The sequence below is a fragment of the Cucumis sativus genome, chromosome 3 (genome assembly GCF_000004075.3).
Source record: "Cucumis sativus cultivar 9930 chromosome 3, Cucumber_9930_V3, whole genome shotgun sequence".
NCBI classification, from domain to species: Eukaryota; Viridiplantae; Streptophyta; class Magnoliopsida; order Cucurbitales; family Cucurbitaceae; genus Cucumis; species Cucumis sativus.
This window is the reverse complement of record NC_026657.2, coordinates 1,550,892-1,577,127: the sequence shown is the minus strand read 5'-3', so window position 1 is coordinate 1,577,127 and position 26,236 is coordinate 1,550,892. Positions and strand designations below refer to the sequence as shown.

The 26,236-nt window shown below is 31.4% G+C and overlaps 3 protein-coding genes and 3 non-coding genes across 11 annotated transcripts; 1 reads left to right on the top strand and 5 right to left on the bottom strand.

Moving 5' to 3' along the window:
* The first annotated feature begins 7,697 nt into the window (after positions 1–7,697).
* On the top strand, positions 7,698–14,447 carry LOC101215556 (type I inositol polyphosphate 5-phosphatase 2). Of its 6 annotated transcripts, none has more exons than XM_011652054.2 (11): positions 7,698–7,853; positions 9,130–9,227; positions 9,334–9,439; positions 9,556–9,648; positions 10,091–10,175; positions 10,265–10,369; positions 11,764–12,586; positions 12,846–13,030; positions 13,320–13,428; positions 13,672–13,820; positions 13,969–14,447. In XM_011652054.2, exons 2-11 carry the CDS (start codon positions 9,198–9,200, stop codon positions 14,192–14,194), a joined length of 1,911 nt encoding a protein of 636 aa, XP_011650356.1. In that variant the 5' UTR covers positions 7,698–7,853; positions 9,130–9,197; the 3' UTR covers positions 14,195–14,447. The 6 variants fall into 6 exon arrangements, with proteins under 6 accessions (XP_011650356.1, XP_011650357.1, XP_011650355.1 ...); XM_011652055.2 differs by lacking the exon at positions 7,698–7,853 and adding an exon at positions 8,210–8,506; XM_011652053.2 differs by lacking the exon at positions 7,698–7,853 and adding an exon at positions 8,632–9,017.
* Positions 14,448–15,117: 670 nt separating this feature from the next.
* Positions 15,118–15,211, bottom strand: LOC116403029. Its single transcript, XR_004215759.1, has one exon. It is a non-coding gene; the product is annotated as a small nucleolar RNA Z101 (small nucleolar RNA).
* A 77-nt stretch (positions 15,212–15,288) lies between these two features.
* On the bottom strand, positions 15,289–15,376 carry LOC116402972. The gene has a single exon (XR_004215704.1). It is a non-coding gene; the product is annotated as a small nucleolar RNA snoR14 (small nucleolar RNA).
* Positions 15,377–15,452: 76 nt separating this feature from the next.
* On the bottom strand, positions 15,453–15,546 carry LOC116403033. The gene has a single exon (XR_004215762.1). It is a non-coding gene; the product is annotated as a small nucleolar RNA U61 (small nucleolar RNA).
* Positions 15,547–16,959: 1,413 nt separating this feature from the next.
* LOC101216517 (ribose-phosphate pyrophosphokinase 1) lies at positions 16,960–21,558 on the bottom strand. Its single transcript, XM_011652052.2, has 8 exons — positions 21,312–21,558; positions 20,987–21,160; positions 19,543–19,791; positions 19,096–19,239; positions 18,826–18,993; positions 18,376–18,445; positions 18,032–18,113; positions 16,960–17,492 (listed from the first exon to the last, which is right to left on the bottom strand). The coding sequence occupies exons 1-8, from the start codon at positions 21,429–21,431 to the stop codon at positions 17,312–17,314; spliced, it is 1,188 nt and encodes a 395-aa protein (XP_011650354.1). The 5' UTR covers positions 21,432–21,558; the 3' UTR covers positions 16,960–17,311.
* A 2,702-nt stretch (positions 21,559–24,260) lies between these two features.
* LOC105435062 lies at positions 24,261–25,496 on the bottom strand. Its single transcript, XM_011654416.1, has one exon. The coding sequence runs from the start codon at positions 25,494–25,496 to the stop codon at positions 24,261–24,263; it is 1,236 nt and encodes a 411-aa protein (XP_011652718.1).
* Positions 25,497–26,236: the final 740 nt, after the last annotated feature.

Below are 26,236 nucleotides of genomic sequence, written 5' to 3'. Positions count from 1 at the left end.
TTTCTATCCTCACAAAAACAAAGTCAACTTCTCCTACTGGTGACTCACAGCTATTGTCACACTGCCATTTTCCCTTTTGCTTTTTCCTCTTTGTATACTATAAGAGAATTCTAGAATTTTTCATAACATTTTTATACTATGTTTCTAATCTCAATATCCATTTATTTCATTATGTGTTTAGTAGCATTTGGAACAAATAGTGATTCCATTTTGGAGTGAAAAAGACTTGGGATATTTTTTAACTTAATCTAATACCATAACCAAAAAGTTAACATTTTAATTGTGTAATATAAGCACTTTTAACCAGTGAAGTATTGAATCACATAGATGAAAGTTACGTAATTTTCTAAACAAGATATATTGTTTTCTTTCTTTTTTAAGTAGATATTTCAAATCTTAATTTTACTCAAGCTATTTTGAAAATTATATGTAAGAAACTAAAGTTTAAATTCTAATTTGTTTTAATTTACATTTGGGTTTTGAAGTGTTATTTCATATGGAAATATGTTTTTTTTTTTAATTACTACATTAGGCGTTTTGATGATGTTTTTAGGGAGTACTCGCCTGCTTGGTTTGGGTTGTATGATTTTTGCTTTAAAAATTCTTATTTGGTTATAAGATTTGTTTTGAAAACTAAACTTATAGACATTAATTTTATTTTCAATTTTTTTAAATTTACCATTTATTACTACTAATTTAAAAGATTAAGGCAAAATTTGAAAACTAAAAAAAGAATAGCTTTCGAAAAAGTTACTTTTGTTATTAGAAACTAGACTAAAAATTCAATCATTGTATCTAAGAAAAATGCAAATAAGTGTAATATGTAAAACTTTTTAATTCTAAAAAAAAAAAAAATGAAATAGTTACCAAACATGAACTAAGTTTTTTTCGTACTCAATCTAAAAAAGCGAGTATCTTATATTATGTTTCTGATTTTTTTAATGATTAATAATTCAAATTATTGTATTTAGCAAATATATTTATATATAATATTTAAAATTGTGTTTTTTAAATATATAATTTAATTAAAAATTCAACCGTAAGACATTAAAAATATATACCTCATTTTCAAAATTAAAAAAAAAAACTATCAAATATGCTATTTTCAATTTTTCAACCTTTTTTCTATTTATAACCATTTTTTTAAATGGTCCATAAATGTTTTGGTTATTTAATTTTTAAAACTATTTCCATAGTATATATGTGGTTATTGATTTCGAGAGAATTCAAAGTTTCTAATTTAAATCTTCAAAGAAGAAAAAATCCAAATCCTTAATTTTCTTTATGTTATCAAATGGAAATATATTGTTTTAGCCAATTAATTAGGTTGAAATGAATTTTTCTAATTAAAAAGAAATGAACTAAATTCCCTTGAATATTCTTTTGGTTGGTTGATCCAAATTTGGAGAAATATTTTACCTTAATTTATTATCCCATATGATATTAATTATAGAAAATAATAATCTTTGGAAATTTTATATTAGGATTATTTGTTGGTGTGGAAAATGACAAACCAATTTCCCATTCTCATTACCTTCTCTTCCCACCTCCTATTTTTAATGGTTGCCTCTATTGTTTTTTAAAAAGTTTATTTATGAAAAAATATTTTTAAATTAGAAAACCTCTTTGGTTAATTTTGTTATATTAAAAAATATTTTTTCTATTTTTTTTGTTATATATACAAAAATACACACATTCTTTCTCTCCACCAAATTAGAATAATAAGGGTCACATCTATATCCTAATTTTGTAGATATTGAATCTTTTTCCACTATTTTTGTTTAAACAAAATAATATTTACCACTATATAATATACTATGCATAGAAAGTGCTTAAACTTTTTCAAAGTTTTTTTTCCAATCATGTTATTGTGCAATTTTAATAATCTTAAAATAGTAAGTTTATCCAATTGTATTATAAAGTTAAAATGAATAATTATATTAAATCTTTTAAGAAAATGAAGTTGCCATTTCAGTCAACCGATAAATTACTAAAACATTATTGGATAAAGCATACACATTATTTTGTTTTTAAAAAAATTCGTAGATTCGTTTAGTAAAAAGAATGACTTAACTATCCGTCACAAATCATTACAAAATCGTATCTTGATAAATTAATTAATAAATTAACGCTAGTTTAAAACAACTTGATAAATGAAAGATATTATATTTATTAAATTTAAATTTGACTCGTTAAAATAAATAGTTAGGTCAAAATGATCATATTGAAGTGGATCTTCAAATTAATTACACCATTTTATTTTAAAATACCATTCCCAAGTAAAACTATTTATTTTCTCTTTTTTTTTTCTTTTGAAAATTGAAAACCCTAGACAAGTAAAATTATTTATTTTTCTATTTTGTTATAATAAAAATTAAAATCATTCGATCGAGTTAAAGTTTCTAACAAAAGAAACAATAATTTTAAGAAAATCGTAAAAAAAAATATATAAAATTGATAAAATATTTCTTTGGTGACAAAATTACAAGTGGTGGATTAATTTCTAATTCTATCCTTATTTAGTGGACCATATTTTCCATGGAGTATATATGTATGTATATTAATTGTTTTAAAAAACACATGTTTATATATTATATTAATCAAAATACTTTTAGAAAGTAAAAATATTTAATTATATTTTTACACAAAAATGCTTATGATATTATATTATAGAAAAAGTTTATTTTAAACATAGGGTTGAGAATATCAAAGATTGTGCACACCAATGAGATGTAGCTTTCCCCAATGCATGAATGGATTGAAAGCACCATTATCCTTTTGTTCTTCAAAAATAATATTATTAACAATAAAGAAAAGAAAAGAAAAGAAAAGAAAAGAAGAGGCTCCACTCTTCTACTATTGCTGTTCTAAAAAGGGAAACTTGGTAGCGACTAAACAAACATTCAACCATAGTTCTTATTACGAGTCAGGGCATCTAATTAAGATATAAGATGAAAGCTAAGGAACTTCTGACATCTTTCAAATTAAAGGAACCCATTACATTTACTTAAGGTATTAGATGAAAGCTAACAAACTTCGACATCTTTCAAACTAAAGGAAGAAGGTGTAACAACAAAATGCCATCGGAATTAAGGTATTAGATGAAAAGCGCTAACAAACTTTCGACATCTTTCAAACTAAAGGAAGACGGTGGAACAACAAAATTAGTCACTACATGCGCTAGTTTGTGAGCAATAAAACTGCACAACACTTAACAAAAGAGTGAAAACCAACTTGATATATGATGACTATTGAAGCAACAACGACATTTTTCATTGACGGCTCCATTTTAACGTTTACGATATTGCAAACTTTATTAATTATTGTTATTTTGTAAGTTAAAGGTGTTTAATTACTGCATAGAGCGGAAAAATTAAACCTCTATTCTTGAGGTTGATAGTCATTCGTGTTATACAAATTTTGGTTTATTTTGTTACATGCAAAACGAGGTAGATGTAATTTTTTGTTAGTTCGACAATTTTAAAAATGAGGATAAAACAACTGATATTGGTGATAAATAATTAACACTTTCATCTATTGAGAACCACATAAAACTATTTTATTTAATTTACAATTGTATTCTCGTTAATTTATGAATGTATTGACAAAGTAAAAAAATAAATAAACACTCATTTTTCGAATACATAGATAAAATGAACCATTGTTTTTTTTTTTCTCTAGATAAAAATAACTCATTCAAATTAGGTATGAAAAAGCGGAATCATCTTCGATTAATTTATGTAGTGGATCATTTTAAACTTAAACGTCATTTCACAATTTTGTTGAGTACCTCTTGACCATAGTCTTTTTTTCCACTTTTATTTAGTAGATTCTGATGGGAGAAAAAAAAGTTATCATATAAAAAGAAAAGAAAAAGGTAGAAAATGAAAGAATTGATTTGATTACTACATTTTAATTAATTAGCCTTCTTGTTTCACACTTTACCTTTTTATTTATTTATTAATTTGTTTGTTTGTTATTATTATTATTATTTTGAAATAATAGAAACCAATAATAATTAGTCATTCAAAAGATTGATAATGATGCCATGAGGAGTCCCAAGTCAATATTGGATTCTCTTTCACTTTGGATTAGCAAGTACTACAACTTGTCGTTAGGAAGATTGTATTCAAATTTATGTCATAAAGCAATTAATTATATATGTAAATAGTGTTCTTGTCATTAGAAGTAAAGTGTTATTTTTCCTCTTGAAAATAGTTTACAAAAGTCAATTTTGTAATATAGCATCAATACATCTAAGGTAGGACGTAGCTTAACAATAGTGTATTGATTTCTCTATTTCATATAAGAGTTTTCACACCTCCGTTCTATCATATCTAAACTTGGGTATAGACTAGTTGACCTTATTCTCAATAGCCTACTACTATTTTGGACATTACTGTCAATTGGCACAAAACTTTTTTGTCATAGTTATTCAAGCTTTTTTCAAATGATTTATCAGAGTTACAATCAGAAACCTCACATCAATTAAGAGTATGAAAGATCATAGCTATATGAAAAGGATAATGAAAAAAGAATGGTCGATATTACTTTTAGTGTGATATATGGTCGAAATTTATCAAATATGTGACGTGCTTTTTGAAGATAAGAATTCTCTACCCAAAGTTTAGCAAACTCTTGATGGTGAGTTTTAAAGAAAGTTAAAACACAAGTTTAATTTTCGAATAATTTTTAAAACGATTGCATGGATGTTAGTTTTATTGGTTCAACTTTAGAAACCTCACATCAATTAAAAGTTAAAAAATAATAGCTATGCAAAAAAGATAATAATAAAAAAAGTGGTCAATGTTAGTTTTAGTGTAATATATGGTTGAATAACTCTTGATGTTAAATTATAAAGAACGTTGAATTATAAATTTTGATCTCAATCATTTTAAAATAGTGTCTAATAATTCTTTGAATTTTATAAATGTCGAATAAATTTAAGAGGTTTAGATCTTTCAGTTGAAAAAATTTATATATGTGAATATATTTTCTTTCGATTAAAAACCAATACATACATATATATTATAAAAAGAAAACATATGTTATATATGATGTTAATTACTTATACTCGGATTACAAATTTAACTTGATTGTTAATTTATATTTTAATTCATTTTAATCATATCAATCGCCCATTAAAATTATTTATTTGTAAAAAATATTCAATATGAATGGTAGATTGAAAATATACATAGAAAATTATTCTAAACGATAAAACTATTGAACAAGTTTACAAAATATAACATTTCAGATTTTATCAATGATAGATATAAATGTTAATATATTTAGGTTTTGCCTACAATATGTTTAGATTTTGTTTGATAATTATTTAATTTATCAGTTTATTTGTTGTCTATATTTTAGAAGTGTGTATTTAAAATCTCAACGAGGTTTTAAAAATTAAACATAGTTTTTCTTTAAAAAGAGATAAATTTTTTATAAATTAAAAAGTAAAATAGTTACAAATGTAGTCTTAAAAACTATGGTATGTTAGATCATTAAGACTGAAACCAATAACACTTTTCCAATCGTTTTTAGTTTATTTTGTCAAGTAATCTAAACACGTCAACAAATCTATATAAATTTAACAAGAACAAGATCATCACTTCCTTAAAATTAAAGTATAATAAGTGAGTAATAATATGAATTCCAATTTTAGGAAAAAAATATTTAAGGAAACAAGAAATGAAAAAGTATCCATAGGGTTAAAAAGTTATTATAAAATATTATACTTAATTATATATTTTGCACACTTTATTATACAATTAATTAACTTTTTTTTTACATATCTCATCCCAATGGAAAGTACAGCAAACACATTAAATAAATTGCCAACTTTGTTTTGGGTATCATAAAAAATCTATAATAAAATCCATCAATTTTCTCTATTTTATTAATTGAAAAAACTACACACTACCACATTTTCATTAAAGAAATCATTATTATTTCCACATTATTGAGATAAATTAAATAGTTAAATATATTTTTAGAGAAAATAGTGAATTGTATTAGTAACAATTTAAAAGATATATAATTAATCTTAAAAAAGACTATACTCAATGGGTTAATTTTGTAGATAATTAAATATTTCTTTTTTTCTTCTAAATTTAAGTATTTGAAATGGTGACAACTACTTGACAAATATCTTGAAGTTTCTAAAGGAAAATAATAAAAGAAAATAGTGATCAAGTTGACTCAAATTCAATAACTATTCCCACACTATTGAGAAAATCAAGATTCCTTTTCAAATTTTAATTATATAAAATAGGGTGTATGATACATGAAAAAAAAAAGTTTTATTTAAATATAATGGTTCAATTAATATGACATGCACAATTATTGCTTCAAAGAATAATAAATGTTAACACTCATCATTAAACAAAGGAATTTTGTAACATTATTTTCCAATAAAATATTAAATAAATAATGTATAATTGAGTCACAGCCTAAAAAAAAAAAAACTCATCATGAATAATAATAATAATAAAAAAAAATAAAACCATGGGCTATTAATTATTTCATCATTCTTGAAATACAAGCCAAACCCTAATCCCCTCTCTCTTTTTGTATTTGAATCATTCACCTCTTTGACTTGCTATTGATGTATGGGGTCAATTCACCTACCATACTTTCAATACTCATTCAAGGGTTCCAGTTAGAAAAAAAAACCCAATGATTTTACTCAATAGATTTACTGCTAATTCTTATTTAGTTGAGTAAATTAGTTTTTTTAATTGTAACAAATGTTAAAGGTTTAAATCTTATTTATCTAAACTTGCTTGTTGTTGAATATGATAAAAAAAAAAGATCAATTTTGTAAGGTTGTGTACTTTTGGATCAATGTATTTGTATGAAATATATTACTAAATCTCGAATAAGGTTAAATATGACTGGGAGGACTTTCAATTCTCATTCCCATCCCAAATATTGAATCTAAATACTCAATGAATATTAACATATAATATGGATTTTAATTTGAAAATAAGATGATTAAGCTAATATGTGTAAAAAGTGAATCTGAGTTAGCTATACAACTAAATACATTATCTTTAAAAATATCAAAAGTTTGAATCTTTAATTTTATTTATTGTTGATCTATAAAAAGAACAAACACATGTAAAGACAAAAGACTAAGATGAAACTAGTTGAGAAAAAGAAGTAACTTTCAATCAATGATTAAGTTATGAAACCGTATACGTTTTTTATGCGGTTTAAAATGAGTTTCTAACTTTCTACCAAAAAGAAAATCTGTCTAAAGTAGTATTTTCTGTCTTACTCTTCATGTTCAAGTTTATTATCAACCTATCAAATAGATATTTTTAAGTTCAACAATCAACGGAGAAACTAAACCGTCTATACTTGTCTCATCCACTAAGATACGTTGAGATAACTTTTCCAGTTTGAAAGTTTTTAACTCAGATGTGTGTATTCATCATATTGCATCAACATTTGAAGAGAGTATAAAGTAAAACCAAATTTCAGGGATAAAGTTGTATTCTAATACGTAAAACAGAGGTCATCTACCCTGAAAATTGTCCCTTCCGTACCAAAAACCTTCCACCAAATTAAAAAGAAAAATTGGTTCCTTCACTGCTGAACAAGGCCCCCCAAATTTGGCCCACATACTGCCAACAGCGATCATGACCATTACTGTATCTAAATTCAAGCTCTCACTCAATCCCATTTCCTTTTTTTTTTTCCCCTTCTTTCTTATTCTGATTGCATGGCCAAGATTCTCTCTTCTTGACATCATCTTCTTCCCAACACTCTTGAATTCAATACCCAAAATCAAAGAAACTTTTGGGGTTCTCTCAATCACACATAGTGCGTTCTGAGTCTCATTTCTGGTGGGTCCTTCAGTTCTCTATTTCGCCATTGATGTTCTTGGTTGGCCTACAAATCCGCCTAACTATCTGATTAAAATAACCCCATTTGCTTAGAAGTTGATTTGGGTGTCTCAGATTTTGTTGTAACAAGATAATTAACTTCGGTCATCATGTTGCTAATTGGGTCTACAGCTGTAATTGTGAGAGTAACGTTGGGGATTTTATTAATTTTTTATTAGATTAGAACTGATTAGTTCTTTTTTGTTTGACTTGATTTTATATTTTGATGTCAATTCATGGTTGAAGCTTCCCTTGGTGTTATATTTGTTTTTGTGTCATTGCCAACTTTGTCTCAGGTGGGCTCGCTGCAAATCTTGACATTAATTGATATGCAAAATTTAATTTATTCTTTATATGGTAATGGTAATGTCTTAATCTGTCTTTGCGTCTGGCATTTTGGGGTAATGTGGTTTGATCTATTTGGGTGTTTGGTTTGTGGTGGGGTTAGTCTGATATTGTTGGGTGTCCATCATATGGAGCTTTAGATTTGAGAAAAGAAGAAAAAAGAAAAGGAAAAGATAAAAGGGGGAAGAGGGAATTTGGTTTACAGAGCATTCCCAGTTCAGTTTTCTTGATTCTTCTTTTTGTTATTGATGGAGTAGTTTGATTTGAAGGTGGGTAACTTTCTGTTTTTTTTTTTTTGTCTCTGTTTGGATAATGAGTTTTCTGGATGAAATTTTGAAGTATTCAGGTTAGTGAAAAGATTACTCTATTCAACCTTCTTCATCATTAACTGGGTTGATTTGTCTTTTTTGTTTTGATTTTGATGTGGTCAATTTCTTAAGAGAATTTTCTACTTTTGAAAAGGAGAAAAAAAAAAAACCTCTGTCTTCTTTGTTTAGACGGTGGCTTATCTTAACTGTAGTATGAATTACTTTAAATGTGGCATATTTCTTATGATGAAAAAGATTATATTTTATTTTAATGGATCTCGCTTTCAGTTTGTTTACTTTTCCAATATAACTATGTTTTTTTACAAATATAAAATAATATTTAACAATATGGACGTGTGGGGAAGGACCATCGATCATAATTCGTCTTTGTACAAGTTGGGTTTGTGGATGGCTTCTACGCATTCTGTCCTTTCCTGTTTGGTCCCAATATGGCTCTTCTTCCATATAAATGGTGTCATAGAAGTCTACCATAAACCTGGTTTTGTAGTTGTCTTGATTTCTGACAAGCCACATAATAAACTATTGGCCTCCCAGAAATTGACATTAAATTTCTGTTGCTGCAGCGTTGTAAGCATTTCATCACTGCGAATCTTAGGATCAATCTTCTGCTGAATAGTTTCAAGCAAAGGCTATGCGGACCAGGAAAGGAAAACGCTCCGAGGTATGCTTTGACAAACTCATGTACTTTCACTTCCTGAACAGTTTGTATTGATCAAGGATTCTAGTTTATTTTCATCACTTAATTTCCTTCTTGCAATGCTTTGCAGGCTTTTTGGCCTTCCATCGTGATGAAGAAATGGTTGAATATCAAGCCCAAGGTGTATGATTTTAGTGAGGATGAAGTTGATACTGAAACTGAGAGTGAAGATGACGGTATGTGCCACAGTATCTTTTCTCTAAGGGCCAAGGCAACAGTTGATATTAAAACTGTCCATTTTTTCATTTTGTTTTCTTGGATTTCACCATTTTTTTTCACAATTTCCTTTCAGTTTGCTCTCTCAAGAATGAAAGAGCGCATAATCAAGAGGATCGTGCTTGTAGGACACAAAGGAACTTATCTACATGTTCAACTCGAATTTCTGGTACTACCTACCTCCATGTCAGTATTCTGATGCTCTTAGGAATAACCCACTTCTTCCATTAGTTCAGTATTTGAAAATAATCCTGTCTCATCCTCACTATTAAAGTCCTGGCGTTGGATTCACCTAATCCTTTTCTCCCTTAGCCGTGAAGTTCATGTTCTAGTTAAGCTGAAATTGGCCTAAAATTTCTGAATTCTTAACTGTGGATCAAATATAGACAATGCTTATTCTGTTCTTTTCTACCTTCTAGATCAATGCTGAGTATGGTCTTGTTTTTTAAGCTTTCATGAAATTCTTGGAACAGATGATGGCATAAAAGATGAAATGACTTTATTTAATCAAGGATCTTTTGAGGAATTGTTTCAATGTGCTGCTGAACTATTTTCTTTTTCTTATGTTACAGCTGTTTGAGAGTTAATGATTATTTATTTTAATGGTCCAGACGTTCCTAGTAGTTTCCAGCCAAGACACAGACGAGGGAAATCCGAAACTCTTCGAGTTCAGTACATAAACACCAAAGATCTGAGGTTCGACTGGGAACTACCACTATTTGATTCATGATCTCAGGGATGTTACTTTTCTTCCCACTGATTTTTGGAAGTATGATTTTCTGTAGGGTAACAGTAGCTACATGGAATGTCGCAGGAAGAATTCCAAACGAAGACCTTGAGATAAATGACTGGCTCTGTACAGATGACCCCGGAGATATTTATATTATAGGGTGAGAGAACATCTCCATCCCCATCCTCATATTTCCAAATTCCAATAGTTTATATCTCGTGAGTTACTAAAGTGGATATTTTACTGAATATGCTTTGCTGCTATGGAAAATCTTCTGCATGCTCATGCATATAGTATCTTGGTTTTTCTTAAATAATCCAAGTTACATCATGTCTATTTCTTCAGGATGAATTACAAATTTGGTACCTATGGTTTTGAAGAAAATTAGGATTTAGTCCCTATGTGATTTTAAAAGTTAGAATTTTGTCCTTATAGTTTAACAAAACCCTAATAAATAGTCCCAACCATGGGACCTAATTTGTAAATAGTTCCTACAGGGAGAGACTATTTATGATGGTTTTATCAAATTATAGACTTAATTCTAACTTTCTCCTGGCGACGGACCAAATTTTCCATTTAACCATTTCTTTATGTTACATGAGTTAGATATCTATTTAGAAGATGGGAAGAGACAACCAAGCAAAGGAATTTCAAAAGTGTCTCAAATAATTACATTTATGGATTCTTAGGAATTTGATTTTGTCTTTTAAGAAACTTTGAATGTATGGTTACTTTCTTTAAAGATCCAAGAACTTCTTGTACCAAGTTTTGCACGGTCTAGCTCTTGAGAGAGAAAAAAAAAGAGGAACGAAGACATGCCTATTCTTTAGGATCTTTGGTTGTAAAGAAATCATAGAAATTTCAAGTGACCAAGAGGCAAGAGAAAACGCTTACTTTTGGGATTCGGTGTGTCAAGTGTTTTATAGCTTCGTTTTAGAATTTTTTATTCAAATATCTTTTATAATCACTCTCCCCATATTATCACTGTTGATTGGAACGTCAAGGTATAAGCTCTTTGATGAGAAGATGTCATATCTTTTCTTCTTCTGTAATTATTTTCTTTTAACAAAAGGTCTGATTATGCCAACTACTAGTTTTACTTTTAGGCGCATGCTACCTTACCTTCGAACCTTTTGAGAGACTAAGTTTCTTTTTTCACTCCACCCAACTTCTTACATCAATTAGATAGAGATTTCCCAGATCAATTTGAGGAAAATCTATAAGGTTCACTGAGGAGTTAGTTGATGGACCTACTTGTGGATGTAGAACAATGACTTAATGACGGATAGGTTAGTTTTTAAGAATTGCAAGTAATGAAAGATTTGGTAGCCAAGCTCAAAGTTTCAAGGTTCCAAACAGTGTTTTTGCAATAAATCCAGCCTCTTGCCATATAATTTGTATTGGCGTTAGAGTTTGCCAGCTGCCAGACCCTAGGCTGAACTTCATCGGTGTTAAGGCCCCATGTTTCTTTCCTGTTATGCACTATTCCTTATCAATTATGAATATTCCGAATTTCTGATGTTGATGCAATCTTGTCAAATTGGATGTTTGCAGTTTCCAAGAAGTAGTCCCTTTAAATGCGGGGAATGTGCTGGGAGCAGAGGATAACAAACCAATTCCAAAATGGGAGGCACTCATTCGAAGAACTCTGAACAAGTCTTCTAAATCTGAGGACAAACACAAAAGCTATAGCGCCCCGCCCTCACCAGTATTGAGGACTTCATCTGTAGCTGATGTACTTGCAGATGAGGTTAATGGCGAACAGTTAAAACTAATAGACGATGGATTTTCTGTGAATGTTGGTTTTGAATTGGATCAGCATCCCCTTAACAAATTAAACCTCGTGAACTCGAATTTGCGGTTAAGTAGAATCTATGGCATTGACTGTGACCAAAGATTAGACTGGCCTGAACATTCATTAGATGCAACCCCTCAAGCTGTCTCATCTAATTCGAAATTGCGGAGAGTAGTCAGCAGTTCTGCTAGAATTGGCTTCCAGTGCTTGGAGAATCCTCTAATATTCCCTCCACAGAGTTTTTCTATAAATGAAAATGGGTTGAAAAGGACATTCTGTAGTTCTGGAAATTTGATCTCAGCCTGGAAGTCGCCGCAAGACACTTTAGAAGTCCTGGACTCTCTTTCTGATGTATCTGACATTTCTGTTGAAGAAGTAGATACTTTTCCAGAACTTATGGAACAAGTTGACGAAGATCCAACAGAGAGTATGAAATCCTACCCGAAATATGTGAGAATCGTCAGCAAGCAGATGGTAGGAATATACGTGTCAGTTTGGGTGCGTAAGAGATTAAGGAGACATGTTAACAATTTGAAAGTTTCTCCAGTTGGAGTTGGTCTTATGGGCTACATGGGAAACAAGGTACTACTTTTCTACATTGCTAAGGTGCCATTTTTCAAGTGATAAATTTTTCTTTGTTGCTTAAAGGATCTTTTTGAACATCATGATATATTTTCTATATCCTACGTCTAAGTAAATCCTTGAATTGGAAGAATTTATATCCATCCCATCGAAGTAATGGTAAGGAGCATAAGTTTTACTGATTTGGAAGACTTTAGACTTCACGTCATTACCTGGTTTTGATTATTCGCTTACATCGTTGCAATGAATTCCGATGCAGGGGTCTGTTTCTGTCAGCATGTCTCTTTATCAGTCACGGTTATGCTTCGTTTGTTCTCATCTGACATCTGGTCAGAAGGATGGAGCAGAACTCAAGCGTAATGCAGACGTAAATGAAATCATAAGACGAACGTGTTTTTCATCAATGTTTGATTCAGGACAGCCACAGACAATACCATCCCATGAGTAAGTAGTCTTTCACCATTCATAATTTTGCGCATTTTATCATTGGTTTAGAATACTGAAAGTATGTTTAAGATTCGAGCTGAATAGTATATTTGAGGAATGGAGAATTACTTGATTAGTCTGTCTAAATGATTTTTGTTCACACTGCCAAGTATTTCAAAAATATTATATTTTGATTCTGCCTGGTTGCCCTTAAGGTTGGAAAATGACTGCTATAGAATTCTCTCTTAATTCTATACGTCTATTATCCTTTTGGAGTAAGATTGTGACCAAATGTTTTTACAAGCAGTCAAATATTCTGGTTTGGTGATTTGAATTATCGTATGAATGCATCGGACTCAGATGTAAGGAGGCTTGTTGCTCAAAAAAAGTGGGAGGAACTCAGCAACTATGATCAGGTGATTAATTGCTGATTGACTACAAAATCCTATATAACTTCACCCAAATTTCAAAAGGTTGTAGAAGAAGATGTCTCTGAATTAACATGTCAAAGTAATCTAAAATATGATATCTTCATGGCTGATAACACCTGTTCCCGGTTTTTTTACTTTTTTTCCGTTTCTCAATCAAAAATATGAATAACTTAAGTTCGTAGTTCTCTGAATGGTTGTAGTTCTCTGAATGGTTTTGTATTATTGCAGCTTATCAGAGAACTACGCATGGGGCACGTGTTCGATGGATGGAAAGAAGGGACATTAGATTTCCCTCCAACCTATAAATACGAATTCAACTCAGATAGATACATTGGCGAAATCCCAAGAGAAGGAGAGAAGAGAAGGTCTCCAGCATGGTAAGTTATTATTAGAATCCAATAGGCTGTAACTCACATTTACAACATTTTGAACACAAATCACATTAGCCACATAGAATGAACAGCTAGCTACTACTCAGACCAACATCGGCTGAGCTTTTTTGTTTAACATGTAAAAATTGGACAGGTGTGATCGGATATTATGGATGGGAAAAGGGATTAAACAAGTGTGTTATAAGAATGCAGATATAAGGCTTTCAGATCATAGGCCAGTGAGTTCGGTGTTCCAAGTTGAAGTTGAAGTGTTGGATCACAGGAAATTGCAAAGAGCTTTGAACTTCACAAATACTGCTGCTATTCATCCTGAATTTTTTGCTGACGAAAATGGGGAGTATGATGATTTAGAGTTCTAGATCTAATATAGTCACTAAGTTTACACCAATAATGAAAATGTTTTGTTCTCTTTCTTACATATTCACATGGAAAATGTACTCAAAAGTTGAAAAAAAAAATTGTAAGAAACTTTGATCACTTATTAAGATCCACAGTTTCTTATTTCTGTACCAAAAGGAAAATTTTCTCACAATTCATTGTTCTGACTTGGAAAAAAAGTAAGCTTTCAACAATCGATATATGTCACAGGTTTAGAATGGTTTGGTATCCCAACACTTCTCATCACATTCTTTATTATGGTAAGATTTTTCCATTCATTCTTCTTAATATCCATTTATTTGGAAGATTTGCCACCGGGCTTTTTTATATGGTTCAAATTTAGGTTGAAAACATAATTACATTAGTTAATAATCTTGTTTACATACTTCTATCTTGAGAATTGTTCTAAGCTTAAACGTTTTAATTTGGGTGAAAAAAGCTCCTTTTTTATTTTCAATTAATATCTCAACAAATTTTACTTTAGAAGCTAAAATTCTAAAACAAATTGATACATTTTGCCATATTTTGGCTATTTTCTTTTTTGGAATTTTGATATTTCTTGGTATGAATTTAAGCTTGGAATTATGGCATCTGCTCATTAGCCTTTACTAAATTTCTATTTGATGTTCAACATTGTTTTATATTAAAATAAATAATTTCGGATCTACAAGAGTATAAAATTTCTAATTAGGGTTTACAATGAAGTTCCATAAGCAATGGTCTCACAAACTGACTATTATCAATGCCCATGTGGCTGCTTGTATCTTTCATGTTCAAGGAGTTGAGATCTCAGAAGCCAAAATCTAAGGGAATGAAAAACCTACAAATTTGATCAAAAGAAGAACAAAGAGGACGGTTTTTCGTACAAACAGATTCCCAAGAACAAAGAAGATGGAAATTGTTAAATAGGCATCAGTTCTCCAAGGTGAAAATAGCATCAATGATGATTCAGACGCAAATTACCCATTTGATGATATGAGATTCATCATGTGCCCAAAAAAGCAAAACAAATTCAAACCAATCCAAAACAGAATCAGAACAATTACATTGAAAAACAAAAGAATAAATTGGAAGAGCGATCGGAACCTGTCGGGATTCATGATAACATCAAACTGTTATACAGTCAGTGGATTGACAGACATGAATTTCTATCGTCACCTCGCAATTTTCAGTTGCTTAAAACAAAAAGAAAATCAAACAAAAACGAAGTAAAGAAATTGAATAAAATAAAATTAAAAAAAGCTCAGAACTTCTTAGAGGGATGTGTAGCCATCACCGACGACCACTGGAAAGAGGCCGGCTATGGCACAAAAAAAGATTTTCATCATTGCTTTGGTTGGAAAGCAAAACATACGATTGAAAAACAAAGTTCTTAGAGAAGAAAAAATTGAGAATGAAAAAGCGGCGTAAGAAGAGAGAAGGAGAAGGAGAAGGAGAAGGAAATGAAACCCTAGAGGTCGAGAATTAGGGAAGAAGGAAAATTGAAGCGATGAAAGGGAAATGGGAAGAGGGGGTATTTATAGGTATATGTACGCAACTTCCCAATATGAAACCCTAATTCCTTCTCAATTTTGAATATTTCAATAATATTATTTTTAGTCCCTAAAACCCTAAACTTCTCTCTATATATAATATATTTATTTATTGCTATCTTGGTGTTTTCGTTTTTTTTTTTTTAGAAAATTAAGTAAGTTGAGTTGTAAAGATGGTAAGAAATTATTTATTCCAACTATTTATATACAGTGCATTTTCAAATTTAGCAAATTAATTAATTAAATAAAATATAACTATTTTAAAATATAACAAATATGTTTTGCTATATGTGAAAATAGTTTTAATGTTTTTGTATTCATTACTACCTCTAATACTAAATTAGATTAAAATTTAACATTTTTAATTTTATGGATGGAAGTTATATTATAGTATTTAGAAAAGTTATTTCAAATCCTAAAATTGTTCTAAATATTTATAAAATATAAAAAAAATATTAATAGTAAATACAGTTTAACTTAAACATGTTTGTACTTGAAGACGTTATTGGTTCAAATTTTCTGCTTTTAGTTTGTACTAAGAAATGATAGAAATGTTATGTATTAATACCTATTATTGATAGATTATGAACCTTTAGTTGTATTTTATAAATATTTTAGTGCATTTTCTTGACATTGTAAAACTATTTATTGTCTTAGAACTTGGTTAGAAGTCTATCATTCATAATCTTCATCCAAAATTTTATGATTAACTTTTTTTTTAAAAAAATGCTTTTGTCATTAATTTTATAATACAAGAACTTAAAAAAAAAAATACTACACAAATATTTGAACTTACTATTCCAAAAGTCAATAACTAGATTACAACTCCATTGTTGGATTAGATAGAAAATCTACATTCTACCTTCAAAATTACTTCAACTACTTGATTGTTTAGTTTATCAAAACTATTTAATTTATTGCTAAACAATCAACAAAACTAACATCTCTTTATTGATGGTATATGTTTGTACTACATAATACTATAGCGTTTACCCTATGTGCTACAAATTTGTGAGAGAAATGAAGAAATTGTTAAAACATAGATAGGGAGAAAAACTGAAATATATTACAATTTTTTGTATGGCTCATTACACAGTAAATCACAAATTTCTAATCTTCATCCTTTACACAAACATTTTATAGGAGGCTACAACAAAATATATAATTCAATGCAGGTGAGTTATAACCTGTTAATAAAAATAACAAGATGGGAATTAGGAAAGAGGCTACACTATTTCCACATATGATGTTAAAAAAATAAATAAATCAAACAATATACTAACTTCTATGAAGATATGAAACTGTTAATATATGTAGAATTACAAAATTCAATAATGTCTTAAGAGTAAAACTCCCCATATGAATTACTACAACAAGTTATTCTAATGGAGAACTAGGAGGAGTAATTAAGAATGGATGATTTAAAAAGAAAGAGAGAGAGAGAGAGAGAGAAAAAAATCAAACTAAGGAAACAAAACAAAACAAAAGCTGTAGTGAAATAAGGCAGGAATCCTTGGAAGTGTTGTTTTAGAAGGCTGTGTTTATATGGATCACTTCAATTTGATCTTATTTAAAAATGCTACTCACAGAGCAATCGTCATGAACTCGCCATATGGTTTCACCCAAAAGATTTGCTACCGAAAGAACGGTTAACTGAGGGAAGTAGTTTTCTGTGATTGCTGGGATTGTGTTTGTAACTATCACCTCTTGAAACAGGCCGCTTGATAGCCTCTCAATCGCCGGGGGGCTGCAGGGTGATGAATATAAAAGTGGAAGAAACAAACAAGAAAAAACTATATTGTATTTCTAAAGGTAATGCGATAATTGAGTATCGACCAAAGTTTCCAGGTACAGGGTTTAACCAAATACAGGACAGGAGAAATTTACACTCATGAATCTTTAAAAAAATGGCAAACGAAGTTACATACATATGATATGTTTTAAAGTTATTAGTTTAGAATGCAATTTTAATCTTTGTACTTTTGTAACATGTTTGAACATAATGATTTAGTCTCTATTCTTCCAAAAAATGTACTGATAAAGTTCCCACATTAAGAAATTTCTTGTTATTAGTTTCATTGATCACTTGCTCGTATTTCATGCCTAGATTGTTTGTTTTAAATTTTTTTTCTTCAAGCTTTAATCATTACACTCGTAAGAGTAGGGCTAAACTGTTTTCTTTTCGAAGAGAAGGACTAAATGGTTATTACATAAAAATATGAAGAGCAAAACTTAATATAAAGTCAAAGAACAGGGATTAATCATATAGTTTAACCACGTTATTACCTAAATACAGCATGAGTGCAGCAAGCATAGACTTCCCTAGCACCTTCTTGATGTAGAAGAGCCGCACCTTTTGAAATAGTCCCTGCGCCCAGAAAAACGAAAATACAAAAGATACATATCAGGTGTAGATAACTTTGTCGTGAATCAGTGTGAAAGCAGTTCAAACTTCAGACAAGTAGAAAGGTCCACTGGTCAAATGCATGAGGAACAAATATTTTTCATGGAAGTTGTTCCAGGTCAAGGAAATCGAGAAACACTTTTTCTTTTATTATTTGATCTTAAAAGAGACTATTAAAAGAAACTTTTAAACAACATAATATTCAAAGGTATCCGGGATTTCTCACCGGCAGTGTCAATCATGTCATCCACCATGACGGCAACTTTTCCTTTAACGTCACCAATAAGGTTCATCACCTGGAAGGTAAATGACAATCATTGATACTTGAAACTGAAAAATCAAAGAAGTAATATGCACGGTCCTTAAATCTGAGAGTGCCTGTAGAGAACTTCTAAAAGATATTTAATACTTGGTCTGGGTATCAATCATCATGGACCCCAACACTGCCATATCTAGTTTAGGAAAAAGAACCAGTTGTGCCTATTTATGAATCTAAGAGCTGTATGTCGATTATTTGCTGTTCTACATTATAATCATCTAAAAGATGATGGTGACAGCCTTCTAAAGCTTCTTAAGATCGTTATCAGTGATTCAAATGTAAACAACCACATTCTCATCCAAATTTAAAGACAACAAAGACTATGAGGACAAGAGAAGGGCTCTGGTGGATGTTTACCTCGGCAACATTGTGTGCTTGGCGCCTTTTGTCCACAATCGCTAAAGGAGCATCGGATAACTTTTTGGCAAAAGCACGAGCTCTTGCAACACCACCAACATCAGGAGAGACCACAACCAGATCATTGTAACAAATTGTCTTGCTAGCAAGATAATCTAGAATCACAGGCTGGTTCCAGATACAAAATTAATGTTGTTAAAAACCCAACGTAATTAATGTTGTTAAAAACCCAACGTAATAAATGGAAGAAACGGGTTAAGTATTAAATACCTCACAGTATACATGATCAACTGGTATGTCAAAGTAGCCCATCGACTGTCCAGAATGGAGGTCACAAGCAAGAACACGATTGGCACCTGCTTCTGTTATAAGATTAGCGACAAGTTTGGCTGCAATTGATTCACGGCCTTGAGTCTGGAAGAATACAGTTCCAAGAGAGATAATTTTACAACCATATTAACCACAGCTTGAATCATATGCTCCCAGACTATAATAAAAAAGAAAAGATGGAAAAGAATCAGTTTTAAACTTTTACATAGTCATACGTTGTGTTCTACTTTTCATGGTTCCCATTTACGTTGAAACTCAATCAAGTACATTACTAGACAACATCAAAATTTCAGCACATGTATTTATACCATAAAAAACGTCTAGCCATATTGTAGCCATGTAAATTCATTAATAAGTTCCATTAACTATTCTGAAGATTAAACTTGCCTTCCTGTCAGCTCTGGCATACCCAAAATATGGGATAACTGCAGTGATGTTTTTGGCGGAAGCTCTCCGACATGCATCTATCATAACAAAAAGCTCCATGAGATTCTCATTGGCAGGAGGGCAAGTGGGCTGTATTATGTAAACATCACATCCTCTCACACTCTCTTTCAACTGGACATAAATTTCTCCATCAGCAAATCGCTTGATGTTAACCTTCGAAAGTTCCAAGCCCATATACCTAGAAACTTCCTAAAAATAAAAACCAGGAAATTAGAAAGCACATTCATAAAAAGTTATAAATTATGAGAGACGTATACAAAATGGCAGATCAGAAACAAAATAATTGAGGAAATTGAAACTTCAACAGGGTTAATCAAGTTTCAAATACCTAAGAGCAACAAAATAAGACCAACAATCTAAACCGGTTGACCAAATATAAGACTAGGAAATTTATCCACAAAAAATATCATATATCATGTACTGTATTTCTGAAGCAAATTTCTTTTGCATTTCTTTTACATGCAATAGAAAGAAAAACTTTTACACCATAGATTATTGTTCCAACAGATGAGATGAGCAATCAAAATTTGGACATACTAGCCTTAGAAGTTCAATGAAAAAGGTAGACGGTAGAGTACATAGATTCTAAACAAGCTGATGCATAAGAAATCTAGGAGCTTATAAAGATCATGGCATGCACATGTCATATGTAATATTTTAATTAGAGGTCGTCCTTTATGTGCAAGAATTTGGCATCAATAATCAAGATCTTCTCCAAAAGGAAGTTTCTGCTATAAAAAATTTGGGAATGTGAATATCTAACCATTTTTTCAATTCCTTTTTAGGGGCAACTTATCAGACCCTATAACGTTTGGGTGTTAAGAAAACCCATAGGATATTAAGTCCCAGATAGGTGGGTGTGAATATTGAGCTTTTTTTTCTTTCTTTCTTTCTTTCTTTCTTTTTAATGAAATCAACAACTTTCATTGAGAAAAAATGAAAGAATACAAGAGTATAAAAAAAAAATCAGCCCACCAAGCCACCCCACTTACAAAAAGGGACCAACTAAGTAAAATATTGTCTATGGAATAGTTACAAAAGTTCTTCAAAATCGAAGCAAAAACAAAGACATGACATGACAAGAATTATTAGTTGGTTGTAAACTTTCATACAATTGCAAGAACAAAGACAGGACAGGAACTAGTTTGTACAATATTTACTGCATTTTGAATAAAATTCAGAAGATGTCATGAATTATGTATTCAGTACTCCATCTTCCTATTTGTAAAATTTAATAAAGTAATTCTAACGTTCAATAAAAAAAAAAATGACGATGATGACACCAGAACAATAAAATTTATAACAATTGAAGCGCAAAAGATTCCGAATTTAGAACCTAAAATCATAAATCGTTCCAATACAATATAAAGAAGCAACCCCTTACCTGAGATAGTGCAAGGTTCGCAGTACCAGAAAACAATTTCAAACGGTTATTGCTTCTATCAAGCGGTTTCCCCAATCTAGCCGATTCCAAGAACTCCGGCAAACTACGCTCATTAAGAATAGGAACAATAGGTTTCCCATTTCCATATCTACCCGATTCAGGCAGACTACACTTCTACAAAACAAGTAAGAAAATCAGAACACAACAAAAATTGTAATTCAAAACAAAAATTCAATTCATCCAGCACACAGAAACGCCAAAAATCTATAATTTTTTAAAATTCAAAACAAAACCCAGAACGCAATTAGAGGTAAGAGAGACGTACGAAGTTGTAACGAATGCAAGTTCTGGAGCGAGAGTTGTGGGGGAGGAAATTTGTACGGGTGAGGAAGGAGGAGGAGTAAGAGGAGGAAGGAGAGGAAGGAAGAAGGAGGGAGGCAGCCATGTTGACGGGCAAAGGGAGCTAGGGCGAGTGAGTTAGTTATGTATGGCAATGGTCGTCCGCCATTAACAAAGCTTTGAAATTGAGCTTTTGATCTACAAAAAAAAAAAGGGAAATATGGTCGTTGTCACTACGCAATGGATAAAGTATAGTTCTTATGGGTCACTCACATTCCTAAACTTTACTCTAAAAAAAGTTGTCCAAATTCCAATATTACTTTTAATTTCTTATTAGTGTTACAATATTGTAAATATAATTAGATATAATATTTGAGGTTCCATACAAAGAAGCGAGGTTGTTCCGTTTGAGAGAATTATGTACGTGTGTTAGTTGTGAGTCCATAAAGTATAACGACATTTTAAAATATTTATGAAAGTTCCAACATTTCTATCTAAGTTATTCCAACATTTGAAATGGTAAAGATTTTAATTAAATAAAGGATAAAATTCTTAATATACATGTATATAATATGAAATTTATGTTGACAAAACAATTTATAAAATAGTAATCCATAACACATCGCATATATAGATATATTATACGGCTAGCAACGTGTTATTTGCTTTTAAATTTGTTAGTTTTACAATTTATAAAATATAGTGACATAGATCTATTATCATTTTCTTTTACTATTTTTGCAAACGCCTCCTAAATTTTTTTTAAGTGTTTAATGCAAGATTGCAACATCGTAATCTAAGTTTAAATGAGTGTTGATTAACTTTTGAAAACAACGTCCGCAAATAATATTAATGTACATTTGTTTTTCTATAGTGATAATTTTTTTTTATAAGTACAGCAACGACAAGGACATGGACGAATCAATTAAGGGGTCAGGGGGCACATGCCCCTCACATTACCGATTTTTGTATTTTAATATTAGTTTTGAAGTGTCAAATTACAATATATCTTTATAGTATAGTGGCTATGCTTCCTTTTAAAATTCTAAAATCTTGGGTTCAAAACTCATTCCCTATTAACAAAGACGAAAGATTGAACCTTAAAAAGGTTTACTAGAAATATATGCTTATTTGAGCACCCTGCACTGCAAAATCTAAATAGATTTTGTTCATGGTACCCAGAAAAATATTAAAATTATTTGACAAAAGAATTAATATTTAATGTCAAAATATACTTTATTATTAGGGATAAAACCATGCATTTGCCAAAAGATAACAGTTGACAAAATCATAGTTCAGTAGTTAAAACATCTATAGATCTATAAATCAAATGTTCATTATAGCTTTGGTTTGAATTTGCTTTGTTTCATCCTTCATCGTTTTTCCATGAAAACCATTCATCCAAAATGTTTTCCTTTCGCAATATCAAATTGCAGGCATAATAATTTCAACTAAATATCAGTCACCAACAATACAAGGTTACAGAAACCAATCATGGACATCATAAAGCAAGAAGAGAAACAATGAAAGCAGAAACAACAGAGTCCTGATGCAGTCAGAAGCTCCGACAAGAACAAACATGCTATGCTAGGTGTTGGAATCCTCCGATTTCAACTAAACACAAGTCAAGACTCAACTGTGAAGCTAAACGTTGGTTTGGCTGAGTCATGGTGAGTGGCGCGGGACACAAAAACCAAAAGGGTATTGTGGATTTCATCTAGCTTTCCCCAGATAGAGAGTTTTAGAAAAGCAGAAAAATTTAAGATGGAGGAAGCAGGAAGAGATTGCCAAGAATTTCGCCAGATCTAGACCTTATTGTTACCGATCAAGAAATAACTTATAAAACACATCGCCTTAAAAGTACCAAACCTGGTCCACCTTCATTTTTCTAGCTCATTCCGATTTCAGAAGAACAATACTCTAATGTATGACTTTATTGACTAGGAGCCTTCACTGTTCATTACTTCTAGAGAAGGTGATCAAAACATAGGCTACAACAAAATAACCAAATAGATGAACCAGACTCGTACAAAAGAATGACATAAATTAATACTATCAGACACCAGCATAACGTTAGAGGGTTGGTCTATTATACTCGAGAATAGAAAATGGCTAATTAATATAATGCACTGCACCTTCAATTTGCATAGAAACTTTCTTCCATGCATTCATAAACTAAAATTAAAGGACACTGGGGTATGATGAGGTTCCTTTGTTTTATTGGGATACAATAGTGTATACCAAATCCAATAAAAGTACTGGGTCTCCTTCCTCTTTACTAGTAAGTCTTGGGTTAGGTTCCTAGCTTCTTTAGGAAAAAATTACGTAGGCCTAGAGGACGCAGGGTTCTCGATAGCTGTTCTTCCTGGCAATAAGAATCGTCTCCTCAAGGTTTGCTCTGCAGGTCACCCCTTCAAAGATATCTTAGCTTTCCTTTTACCCTTCAGCTAGCGATAAAGAATAGTACATTTTTGGGAGAGGGTTCCTTTGCCAAAGTCATGTCCGTCTTCCCCTTCTCTTTTCAATGAAACAGTTTTCTATCCAGTAAAGTCCCATACACACAAAGTTTTCCCAAGTACATATAATACAATTAGTTAAACTCTAGTAAATATATCCACGAATTCATCACTCTAGTGAATGTCACTAAACAAAGTATAGCCAGATATGCAATACTTATCTGGATCTAATCAACTGCACACTCACACTTCAAAGTAAAATTACAAAGGTAAACGAATCATTTAGAAACGCAATACTTATCCACATTTTTAAACAGTTTACTGTCAAGGAATAACGCATAAAATAAAGAAACTGCAACATTTGTGCTGACCTTTCATGTTATCCTCCTCGGACATTGGAAGTCGATGGTTAAATGAAATGGAATGGAACACTATATACATTCCAAGAAAATTCATATATTGCAAATACTACTCCTACTTCATGCTTTGACTTGGGAAGCAGCCTTGATAGCTCTCTCCAATTCGGATTCAACATCGTTTGATCGATTCGTGGAACTATGCCCCTTCCCTCCATTCTTTTCTCCACCTCTCCTACTGTTCTTACCATCATTTACTTCTTCAGAACTCTTCTTTTTCCTCCAATCATTTTCTTGTCCACCATTCCTACTGTTCTTGGACTTGCTTTCTTCCCAGCCACTCTTGTTGTTCCTCCACGACTCCAACTCACCATAACTCAAACTAGAAGATGATGCAGCTCTATTTGCCATACTTCCCAGCTTTATCTCCTCTAAAAGTTGTTTCATCTCTCTGTTCTCTTTCTCCAAACTTTCCACATCCTTTTTCATCCAACACAACATACCCTTCAACAATTCCACATCTCCCCCTTGGTTCTCTCCTATTTTCTTCTTCTCTTCCTTTTCCTCCTCCACTCTCTCCACTGATATCTTATTCACAGTCAGAAATGGCATTTTCGTCACCGGATTCGTCGGAAAGTTCATTCCCCACCTGAAATTCACAGCCATCCGTTTAGTAACAGGAACGGTTGTCCTTGCCATTACAGCAACACCTGAGAAAACACTATCTCTAATGCTTTTCGTATCAGCGAAATGCCTCTGAATTCCTCCATCAGAATGATCTCCAAACTCCTCCTTAGAACCATGCCCGCCACTACTACTCTCCAGCTTCAGTTCCTGCCATCCCATCGACTCATCCACACCAAACCCACTTCCAAATTTCGAATTCAAACCAGACCCAGAATCCAATTGAACCCCATCGTTAGGGTGAATCACAGAAAACTGATCATGAACACCCGAAACAGTACTCTTCTTTAAACAGAAATGGCCAAATTGGGGTTTGAAGAGAAGAGAGAAAGTGGGAACAAAGGGTTTGGAAAGGGAAAGTGAAAATTGAGATGAAAATACAAGAGGAGAATCTTCCGGAGAGCCAAAAAGCCCTAACCCAGATTTGAGAGAAAATGTAAAAGGAGAAGTAGTGGAGGCGGCGGAAGGAGAAGCCAACATGGGAGAGTAAGTGAGCTTGAAACAAGGGCCAGATGGGAAGTTAGAGGAAAGTGAAAAGGAGAGGTCGGAAGAGGAATTAACGGCGGAAGTGAAAGAAGAAGTAAAGGGTTGATTGAACATGGTGATTGGAAGTTTCCCCCTTATAATTGGGGCTTTCTGGTCTTGATTATCAGGGAGTTTCAGAGAGAACTTCATGATTAAGGAGCTGAAGAAGAAAAAGAAGAAGAAGAAGGAAGAAGAAGAAGAAGGAAGAAGAATCAGTGAATTGGAAGAAGATGGATTCGTGAGCTCATGAATTGAGAAAAATAGAAGCCATAGGAAGGGAACGGTGAAGGAATGAAGCAAAAATTCATCATTTTCCCCTTCTTTTATCCGTTGTAGTTCGACCGTTGAATCCCAATGTATTATTTCTTTTTTCCTATCCCAAAATATCACAACCATCAATTTCTACTACTACCATCTTATGAATTTCAACAAATTTACATTCAACCAAGTAAATGTTTCACATTTATTGGCTACAAAAACCTATGTTTTTTTTTTGTTAGTTTAATCGATAAAACAACAATTACCATTTCAAGAGTGACTTATCTAATTGATCTTTGTCGAGTTGAAAAGATAAAAAAAAAAAAAAAAATCAATTTCTTTGTCTTTCAATCTCGTCTAACATGAGTCTTGAATTCTTATTATCATAGAGCAACAAAGCTTAAGTTCGTAGGAAAGTAAACTTCATCCATGCTAAATGATTTGATTATATGAAGTTTGAAGCTCGTTTTATTGAAATATTTGAAATAACATAAATGAATCAAATATCAAGCTTCAAAATGTGTTTAAATTGATTGTTAAATTAAATTGAATCCATACGTGAACTGGAACGTGTGAACATTGTTTACATAATTTGCTAATAAAAAGATAAATTGTAAATTTTGACGTGAACG

Bases quoted from the DNA above. Each gene is read 5' to 3' on its own strand.
- LOC101216517 (XM_011652052.2), bottom strand. From the start codon at position 21,431: ATGGCTGCCTCCCTCCTTCTTCCTTCCTCTCCTTCCTCCTCTTACTCC. The intron at 21,161-21,311 runs GTACGTCTCTCT...CTTGTTTTGTAG, and splicing joins CTTGCATTCGTTACAACTTC to AAGTGTAGTCTGCCTGAATC. The intron at 17,493-18,031 runs GTAATAACGTGG...ATCACCCTGCAG, and splicing joins TGCACTCATGCTGTATTTAG to CCCCCCGGCGATTGAGAGGC.
- LOC101215556 (XM_011652054.2), top strand. From the start codon at position 9,198: ATGCGGACCAGGAAAGGAAAACGCTCCGAG. The intron at 9,228-9,333 runs GTATGCTTTGAC...AATGCTTTGCAG, and splicing joins GGAAAGGAAAACGCTCCGAG to GCTTTTTGGCCTTCCATCGT. The intron at 13,821-13,968 runs GTAAGTTATTAT...AAAATTGGACAG, and splicing joins AAGAGAAGGTCTCCAGCATG to GTGTGATCGGATATTATGGA.
- LOC105435062 (XM_011654416.1), bottom strand. From the start codon at position 25,496: ATGAAGTTCTCTCTGAAACTCCCTGATAATCAAGACCAGAAAGCCCCA.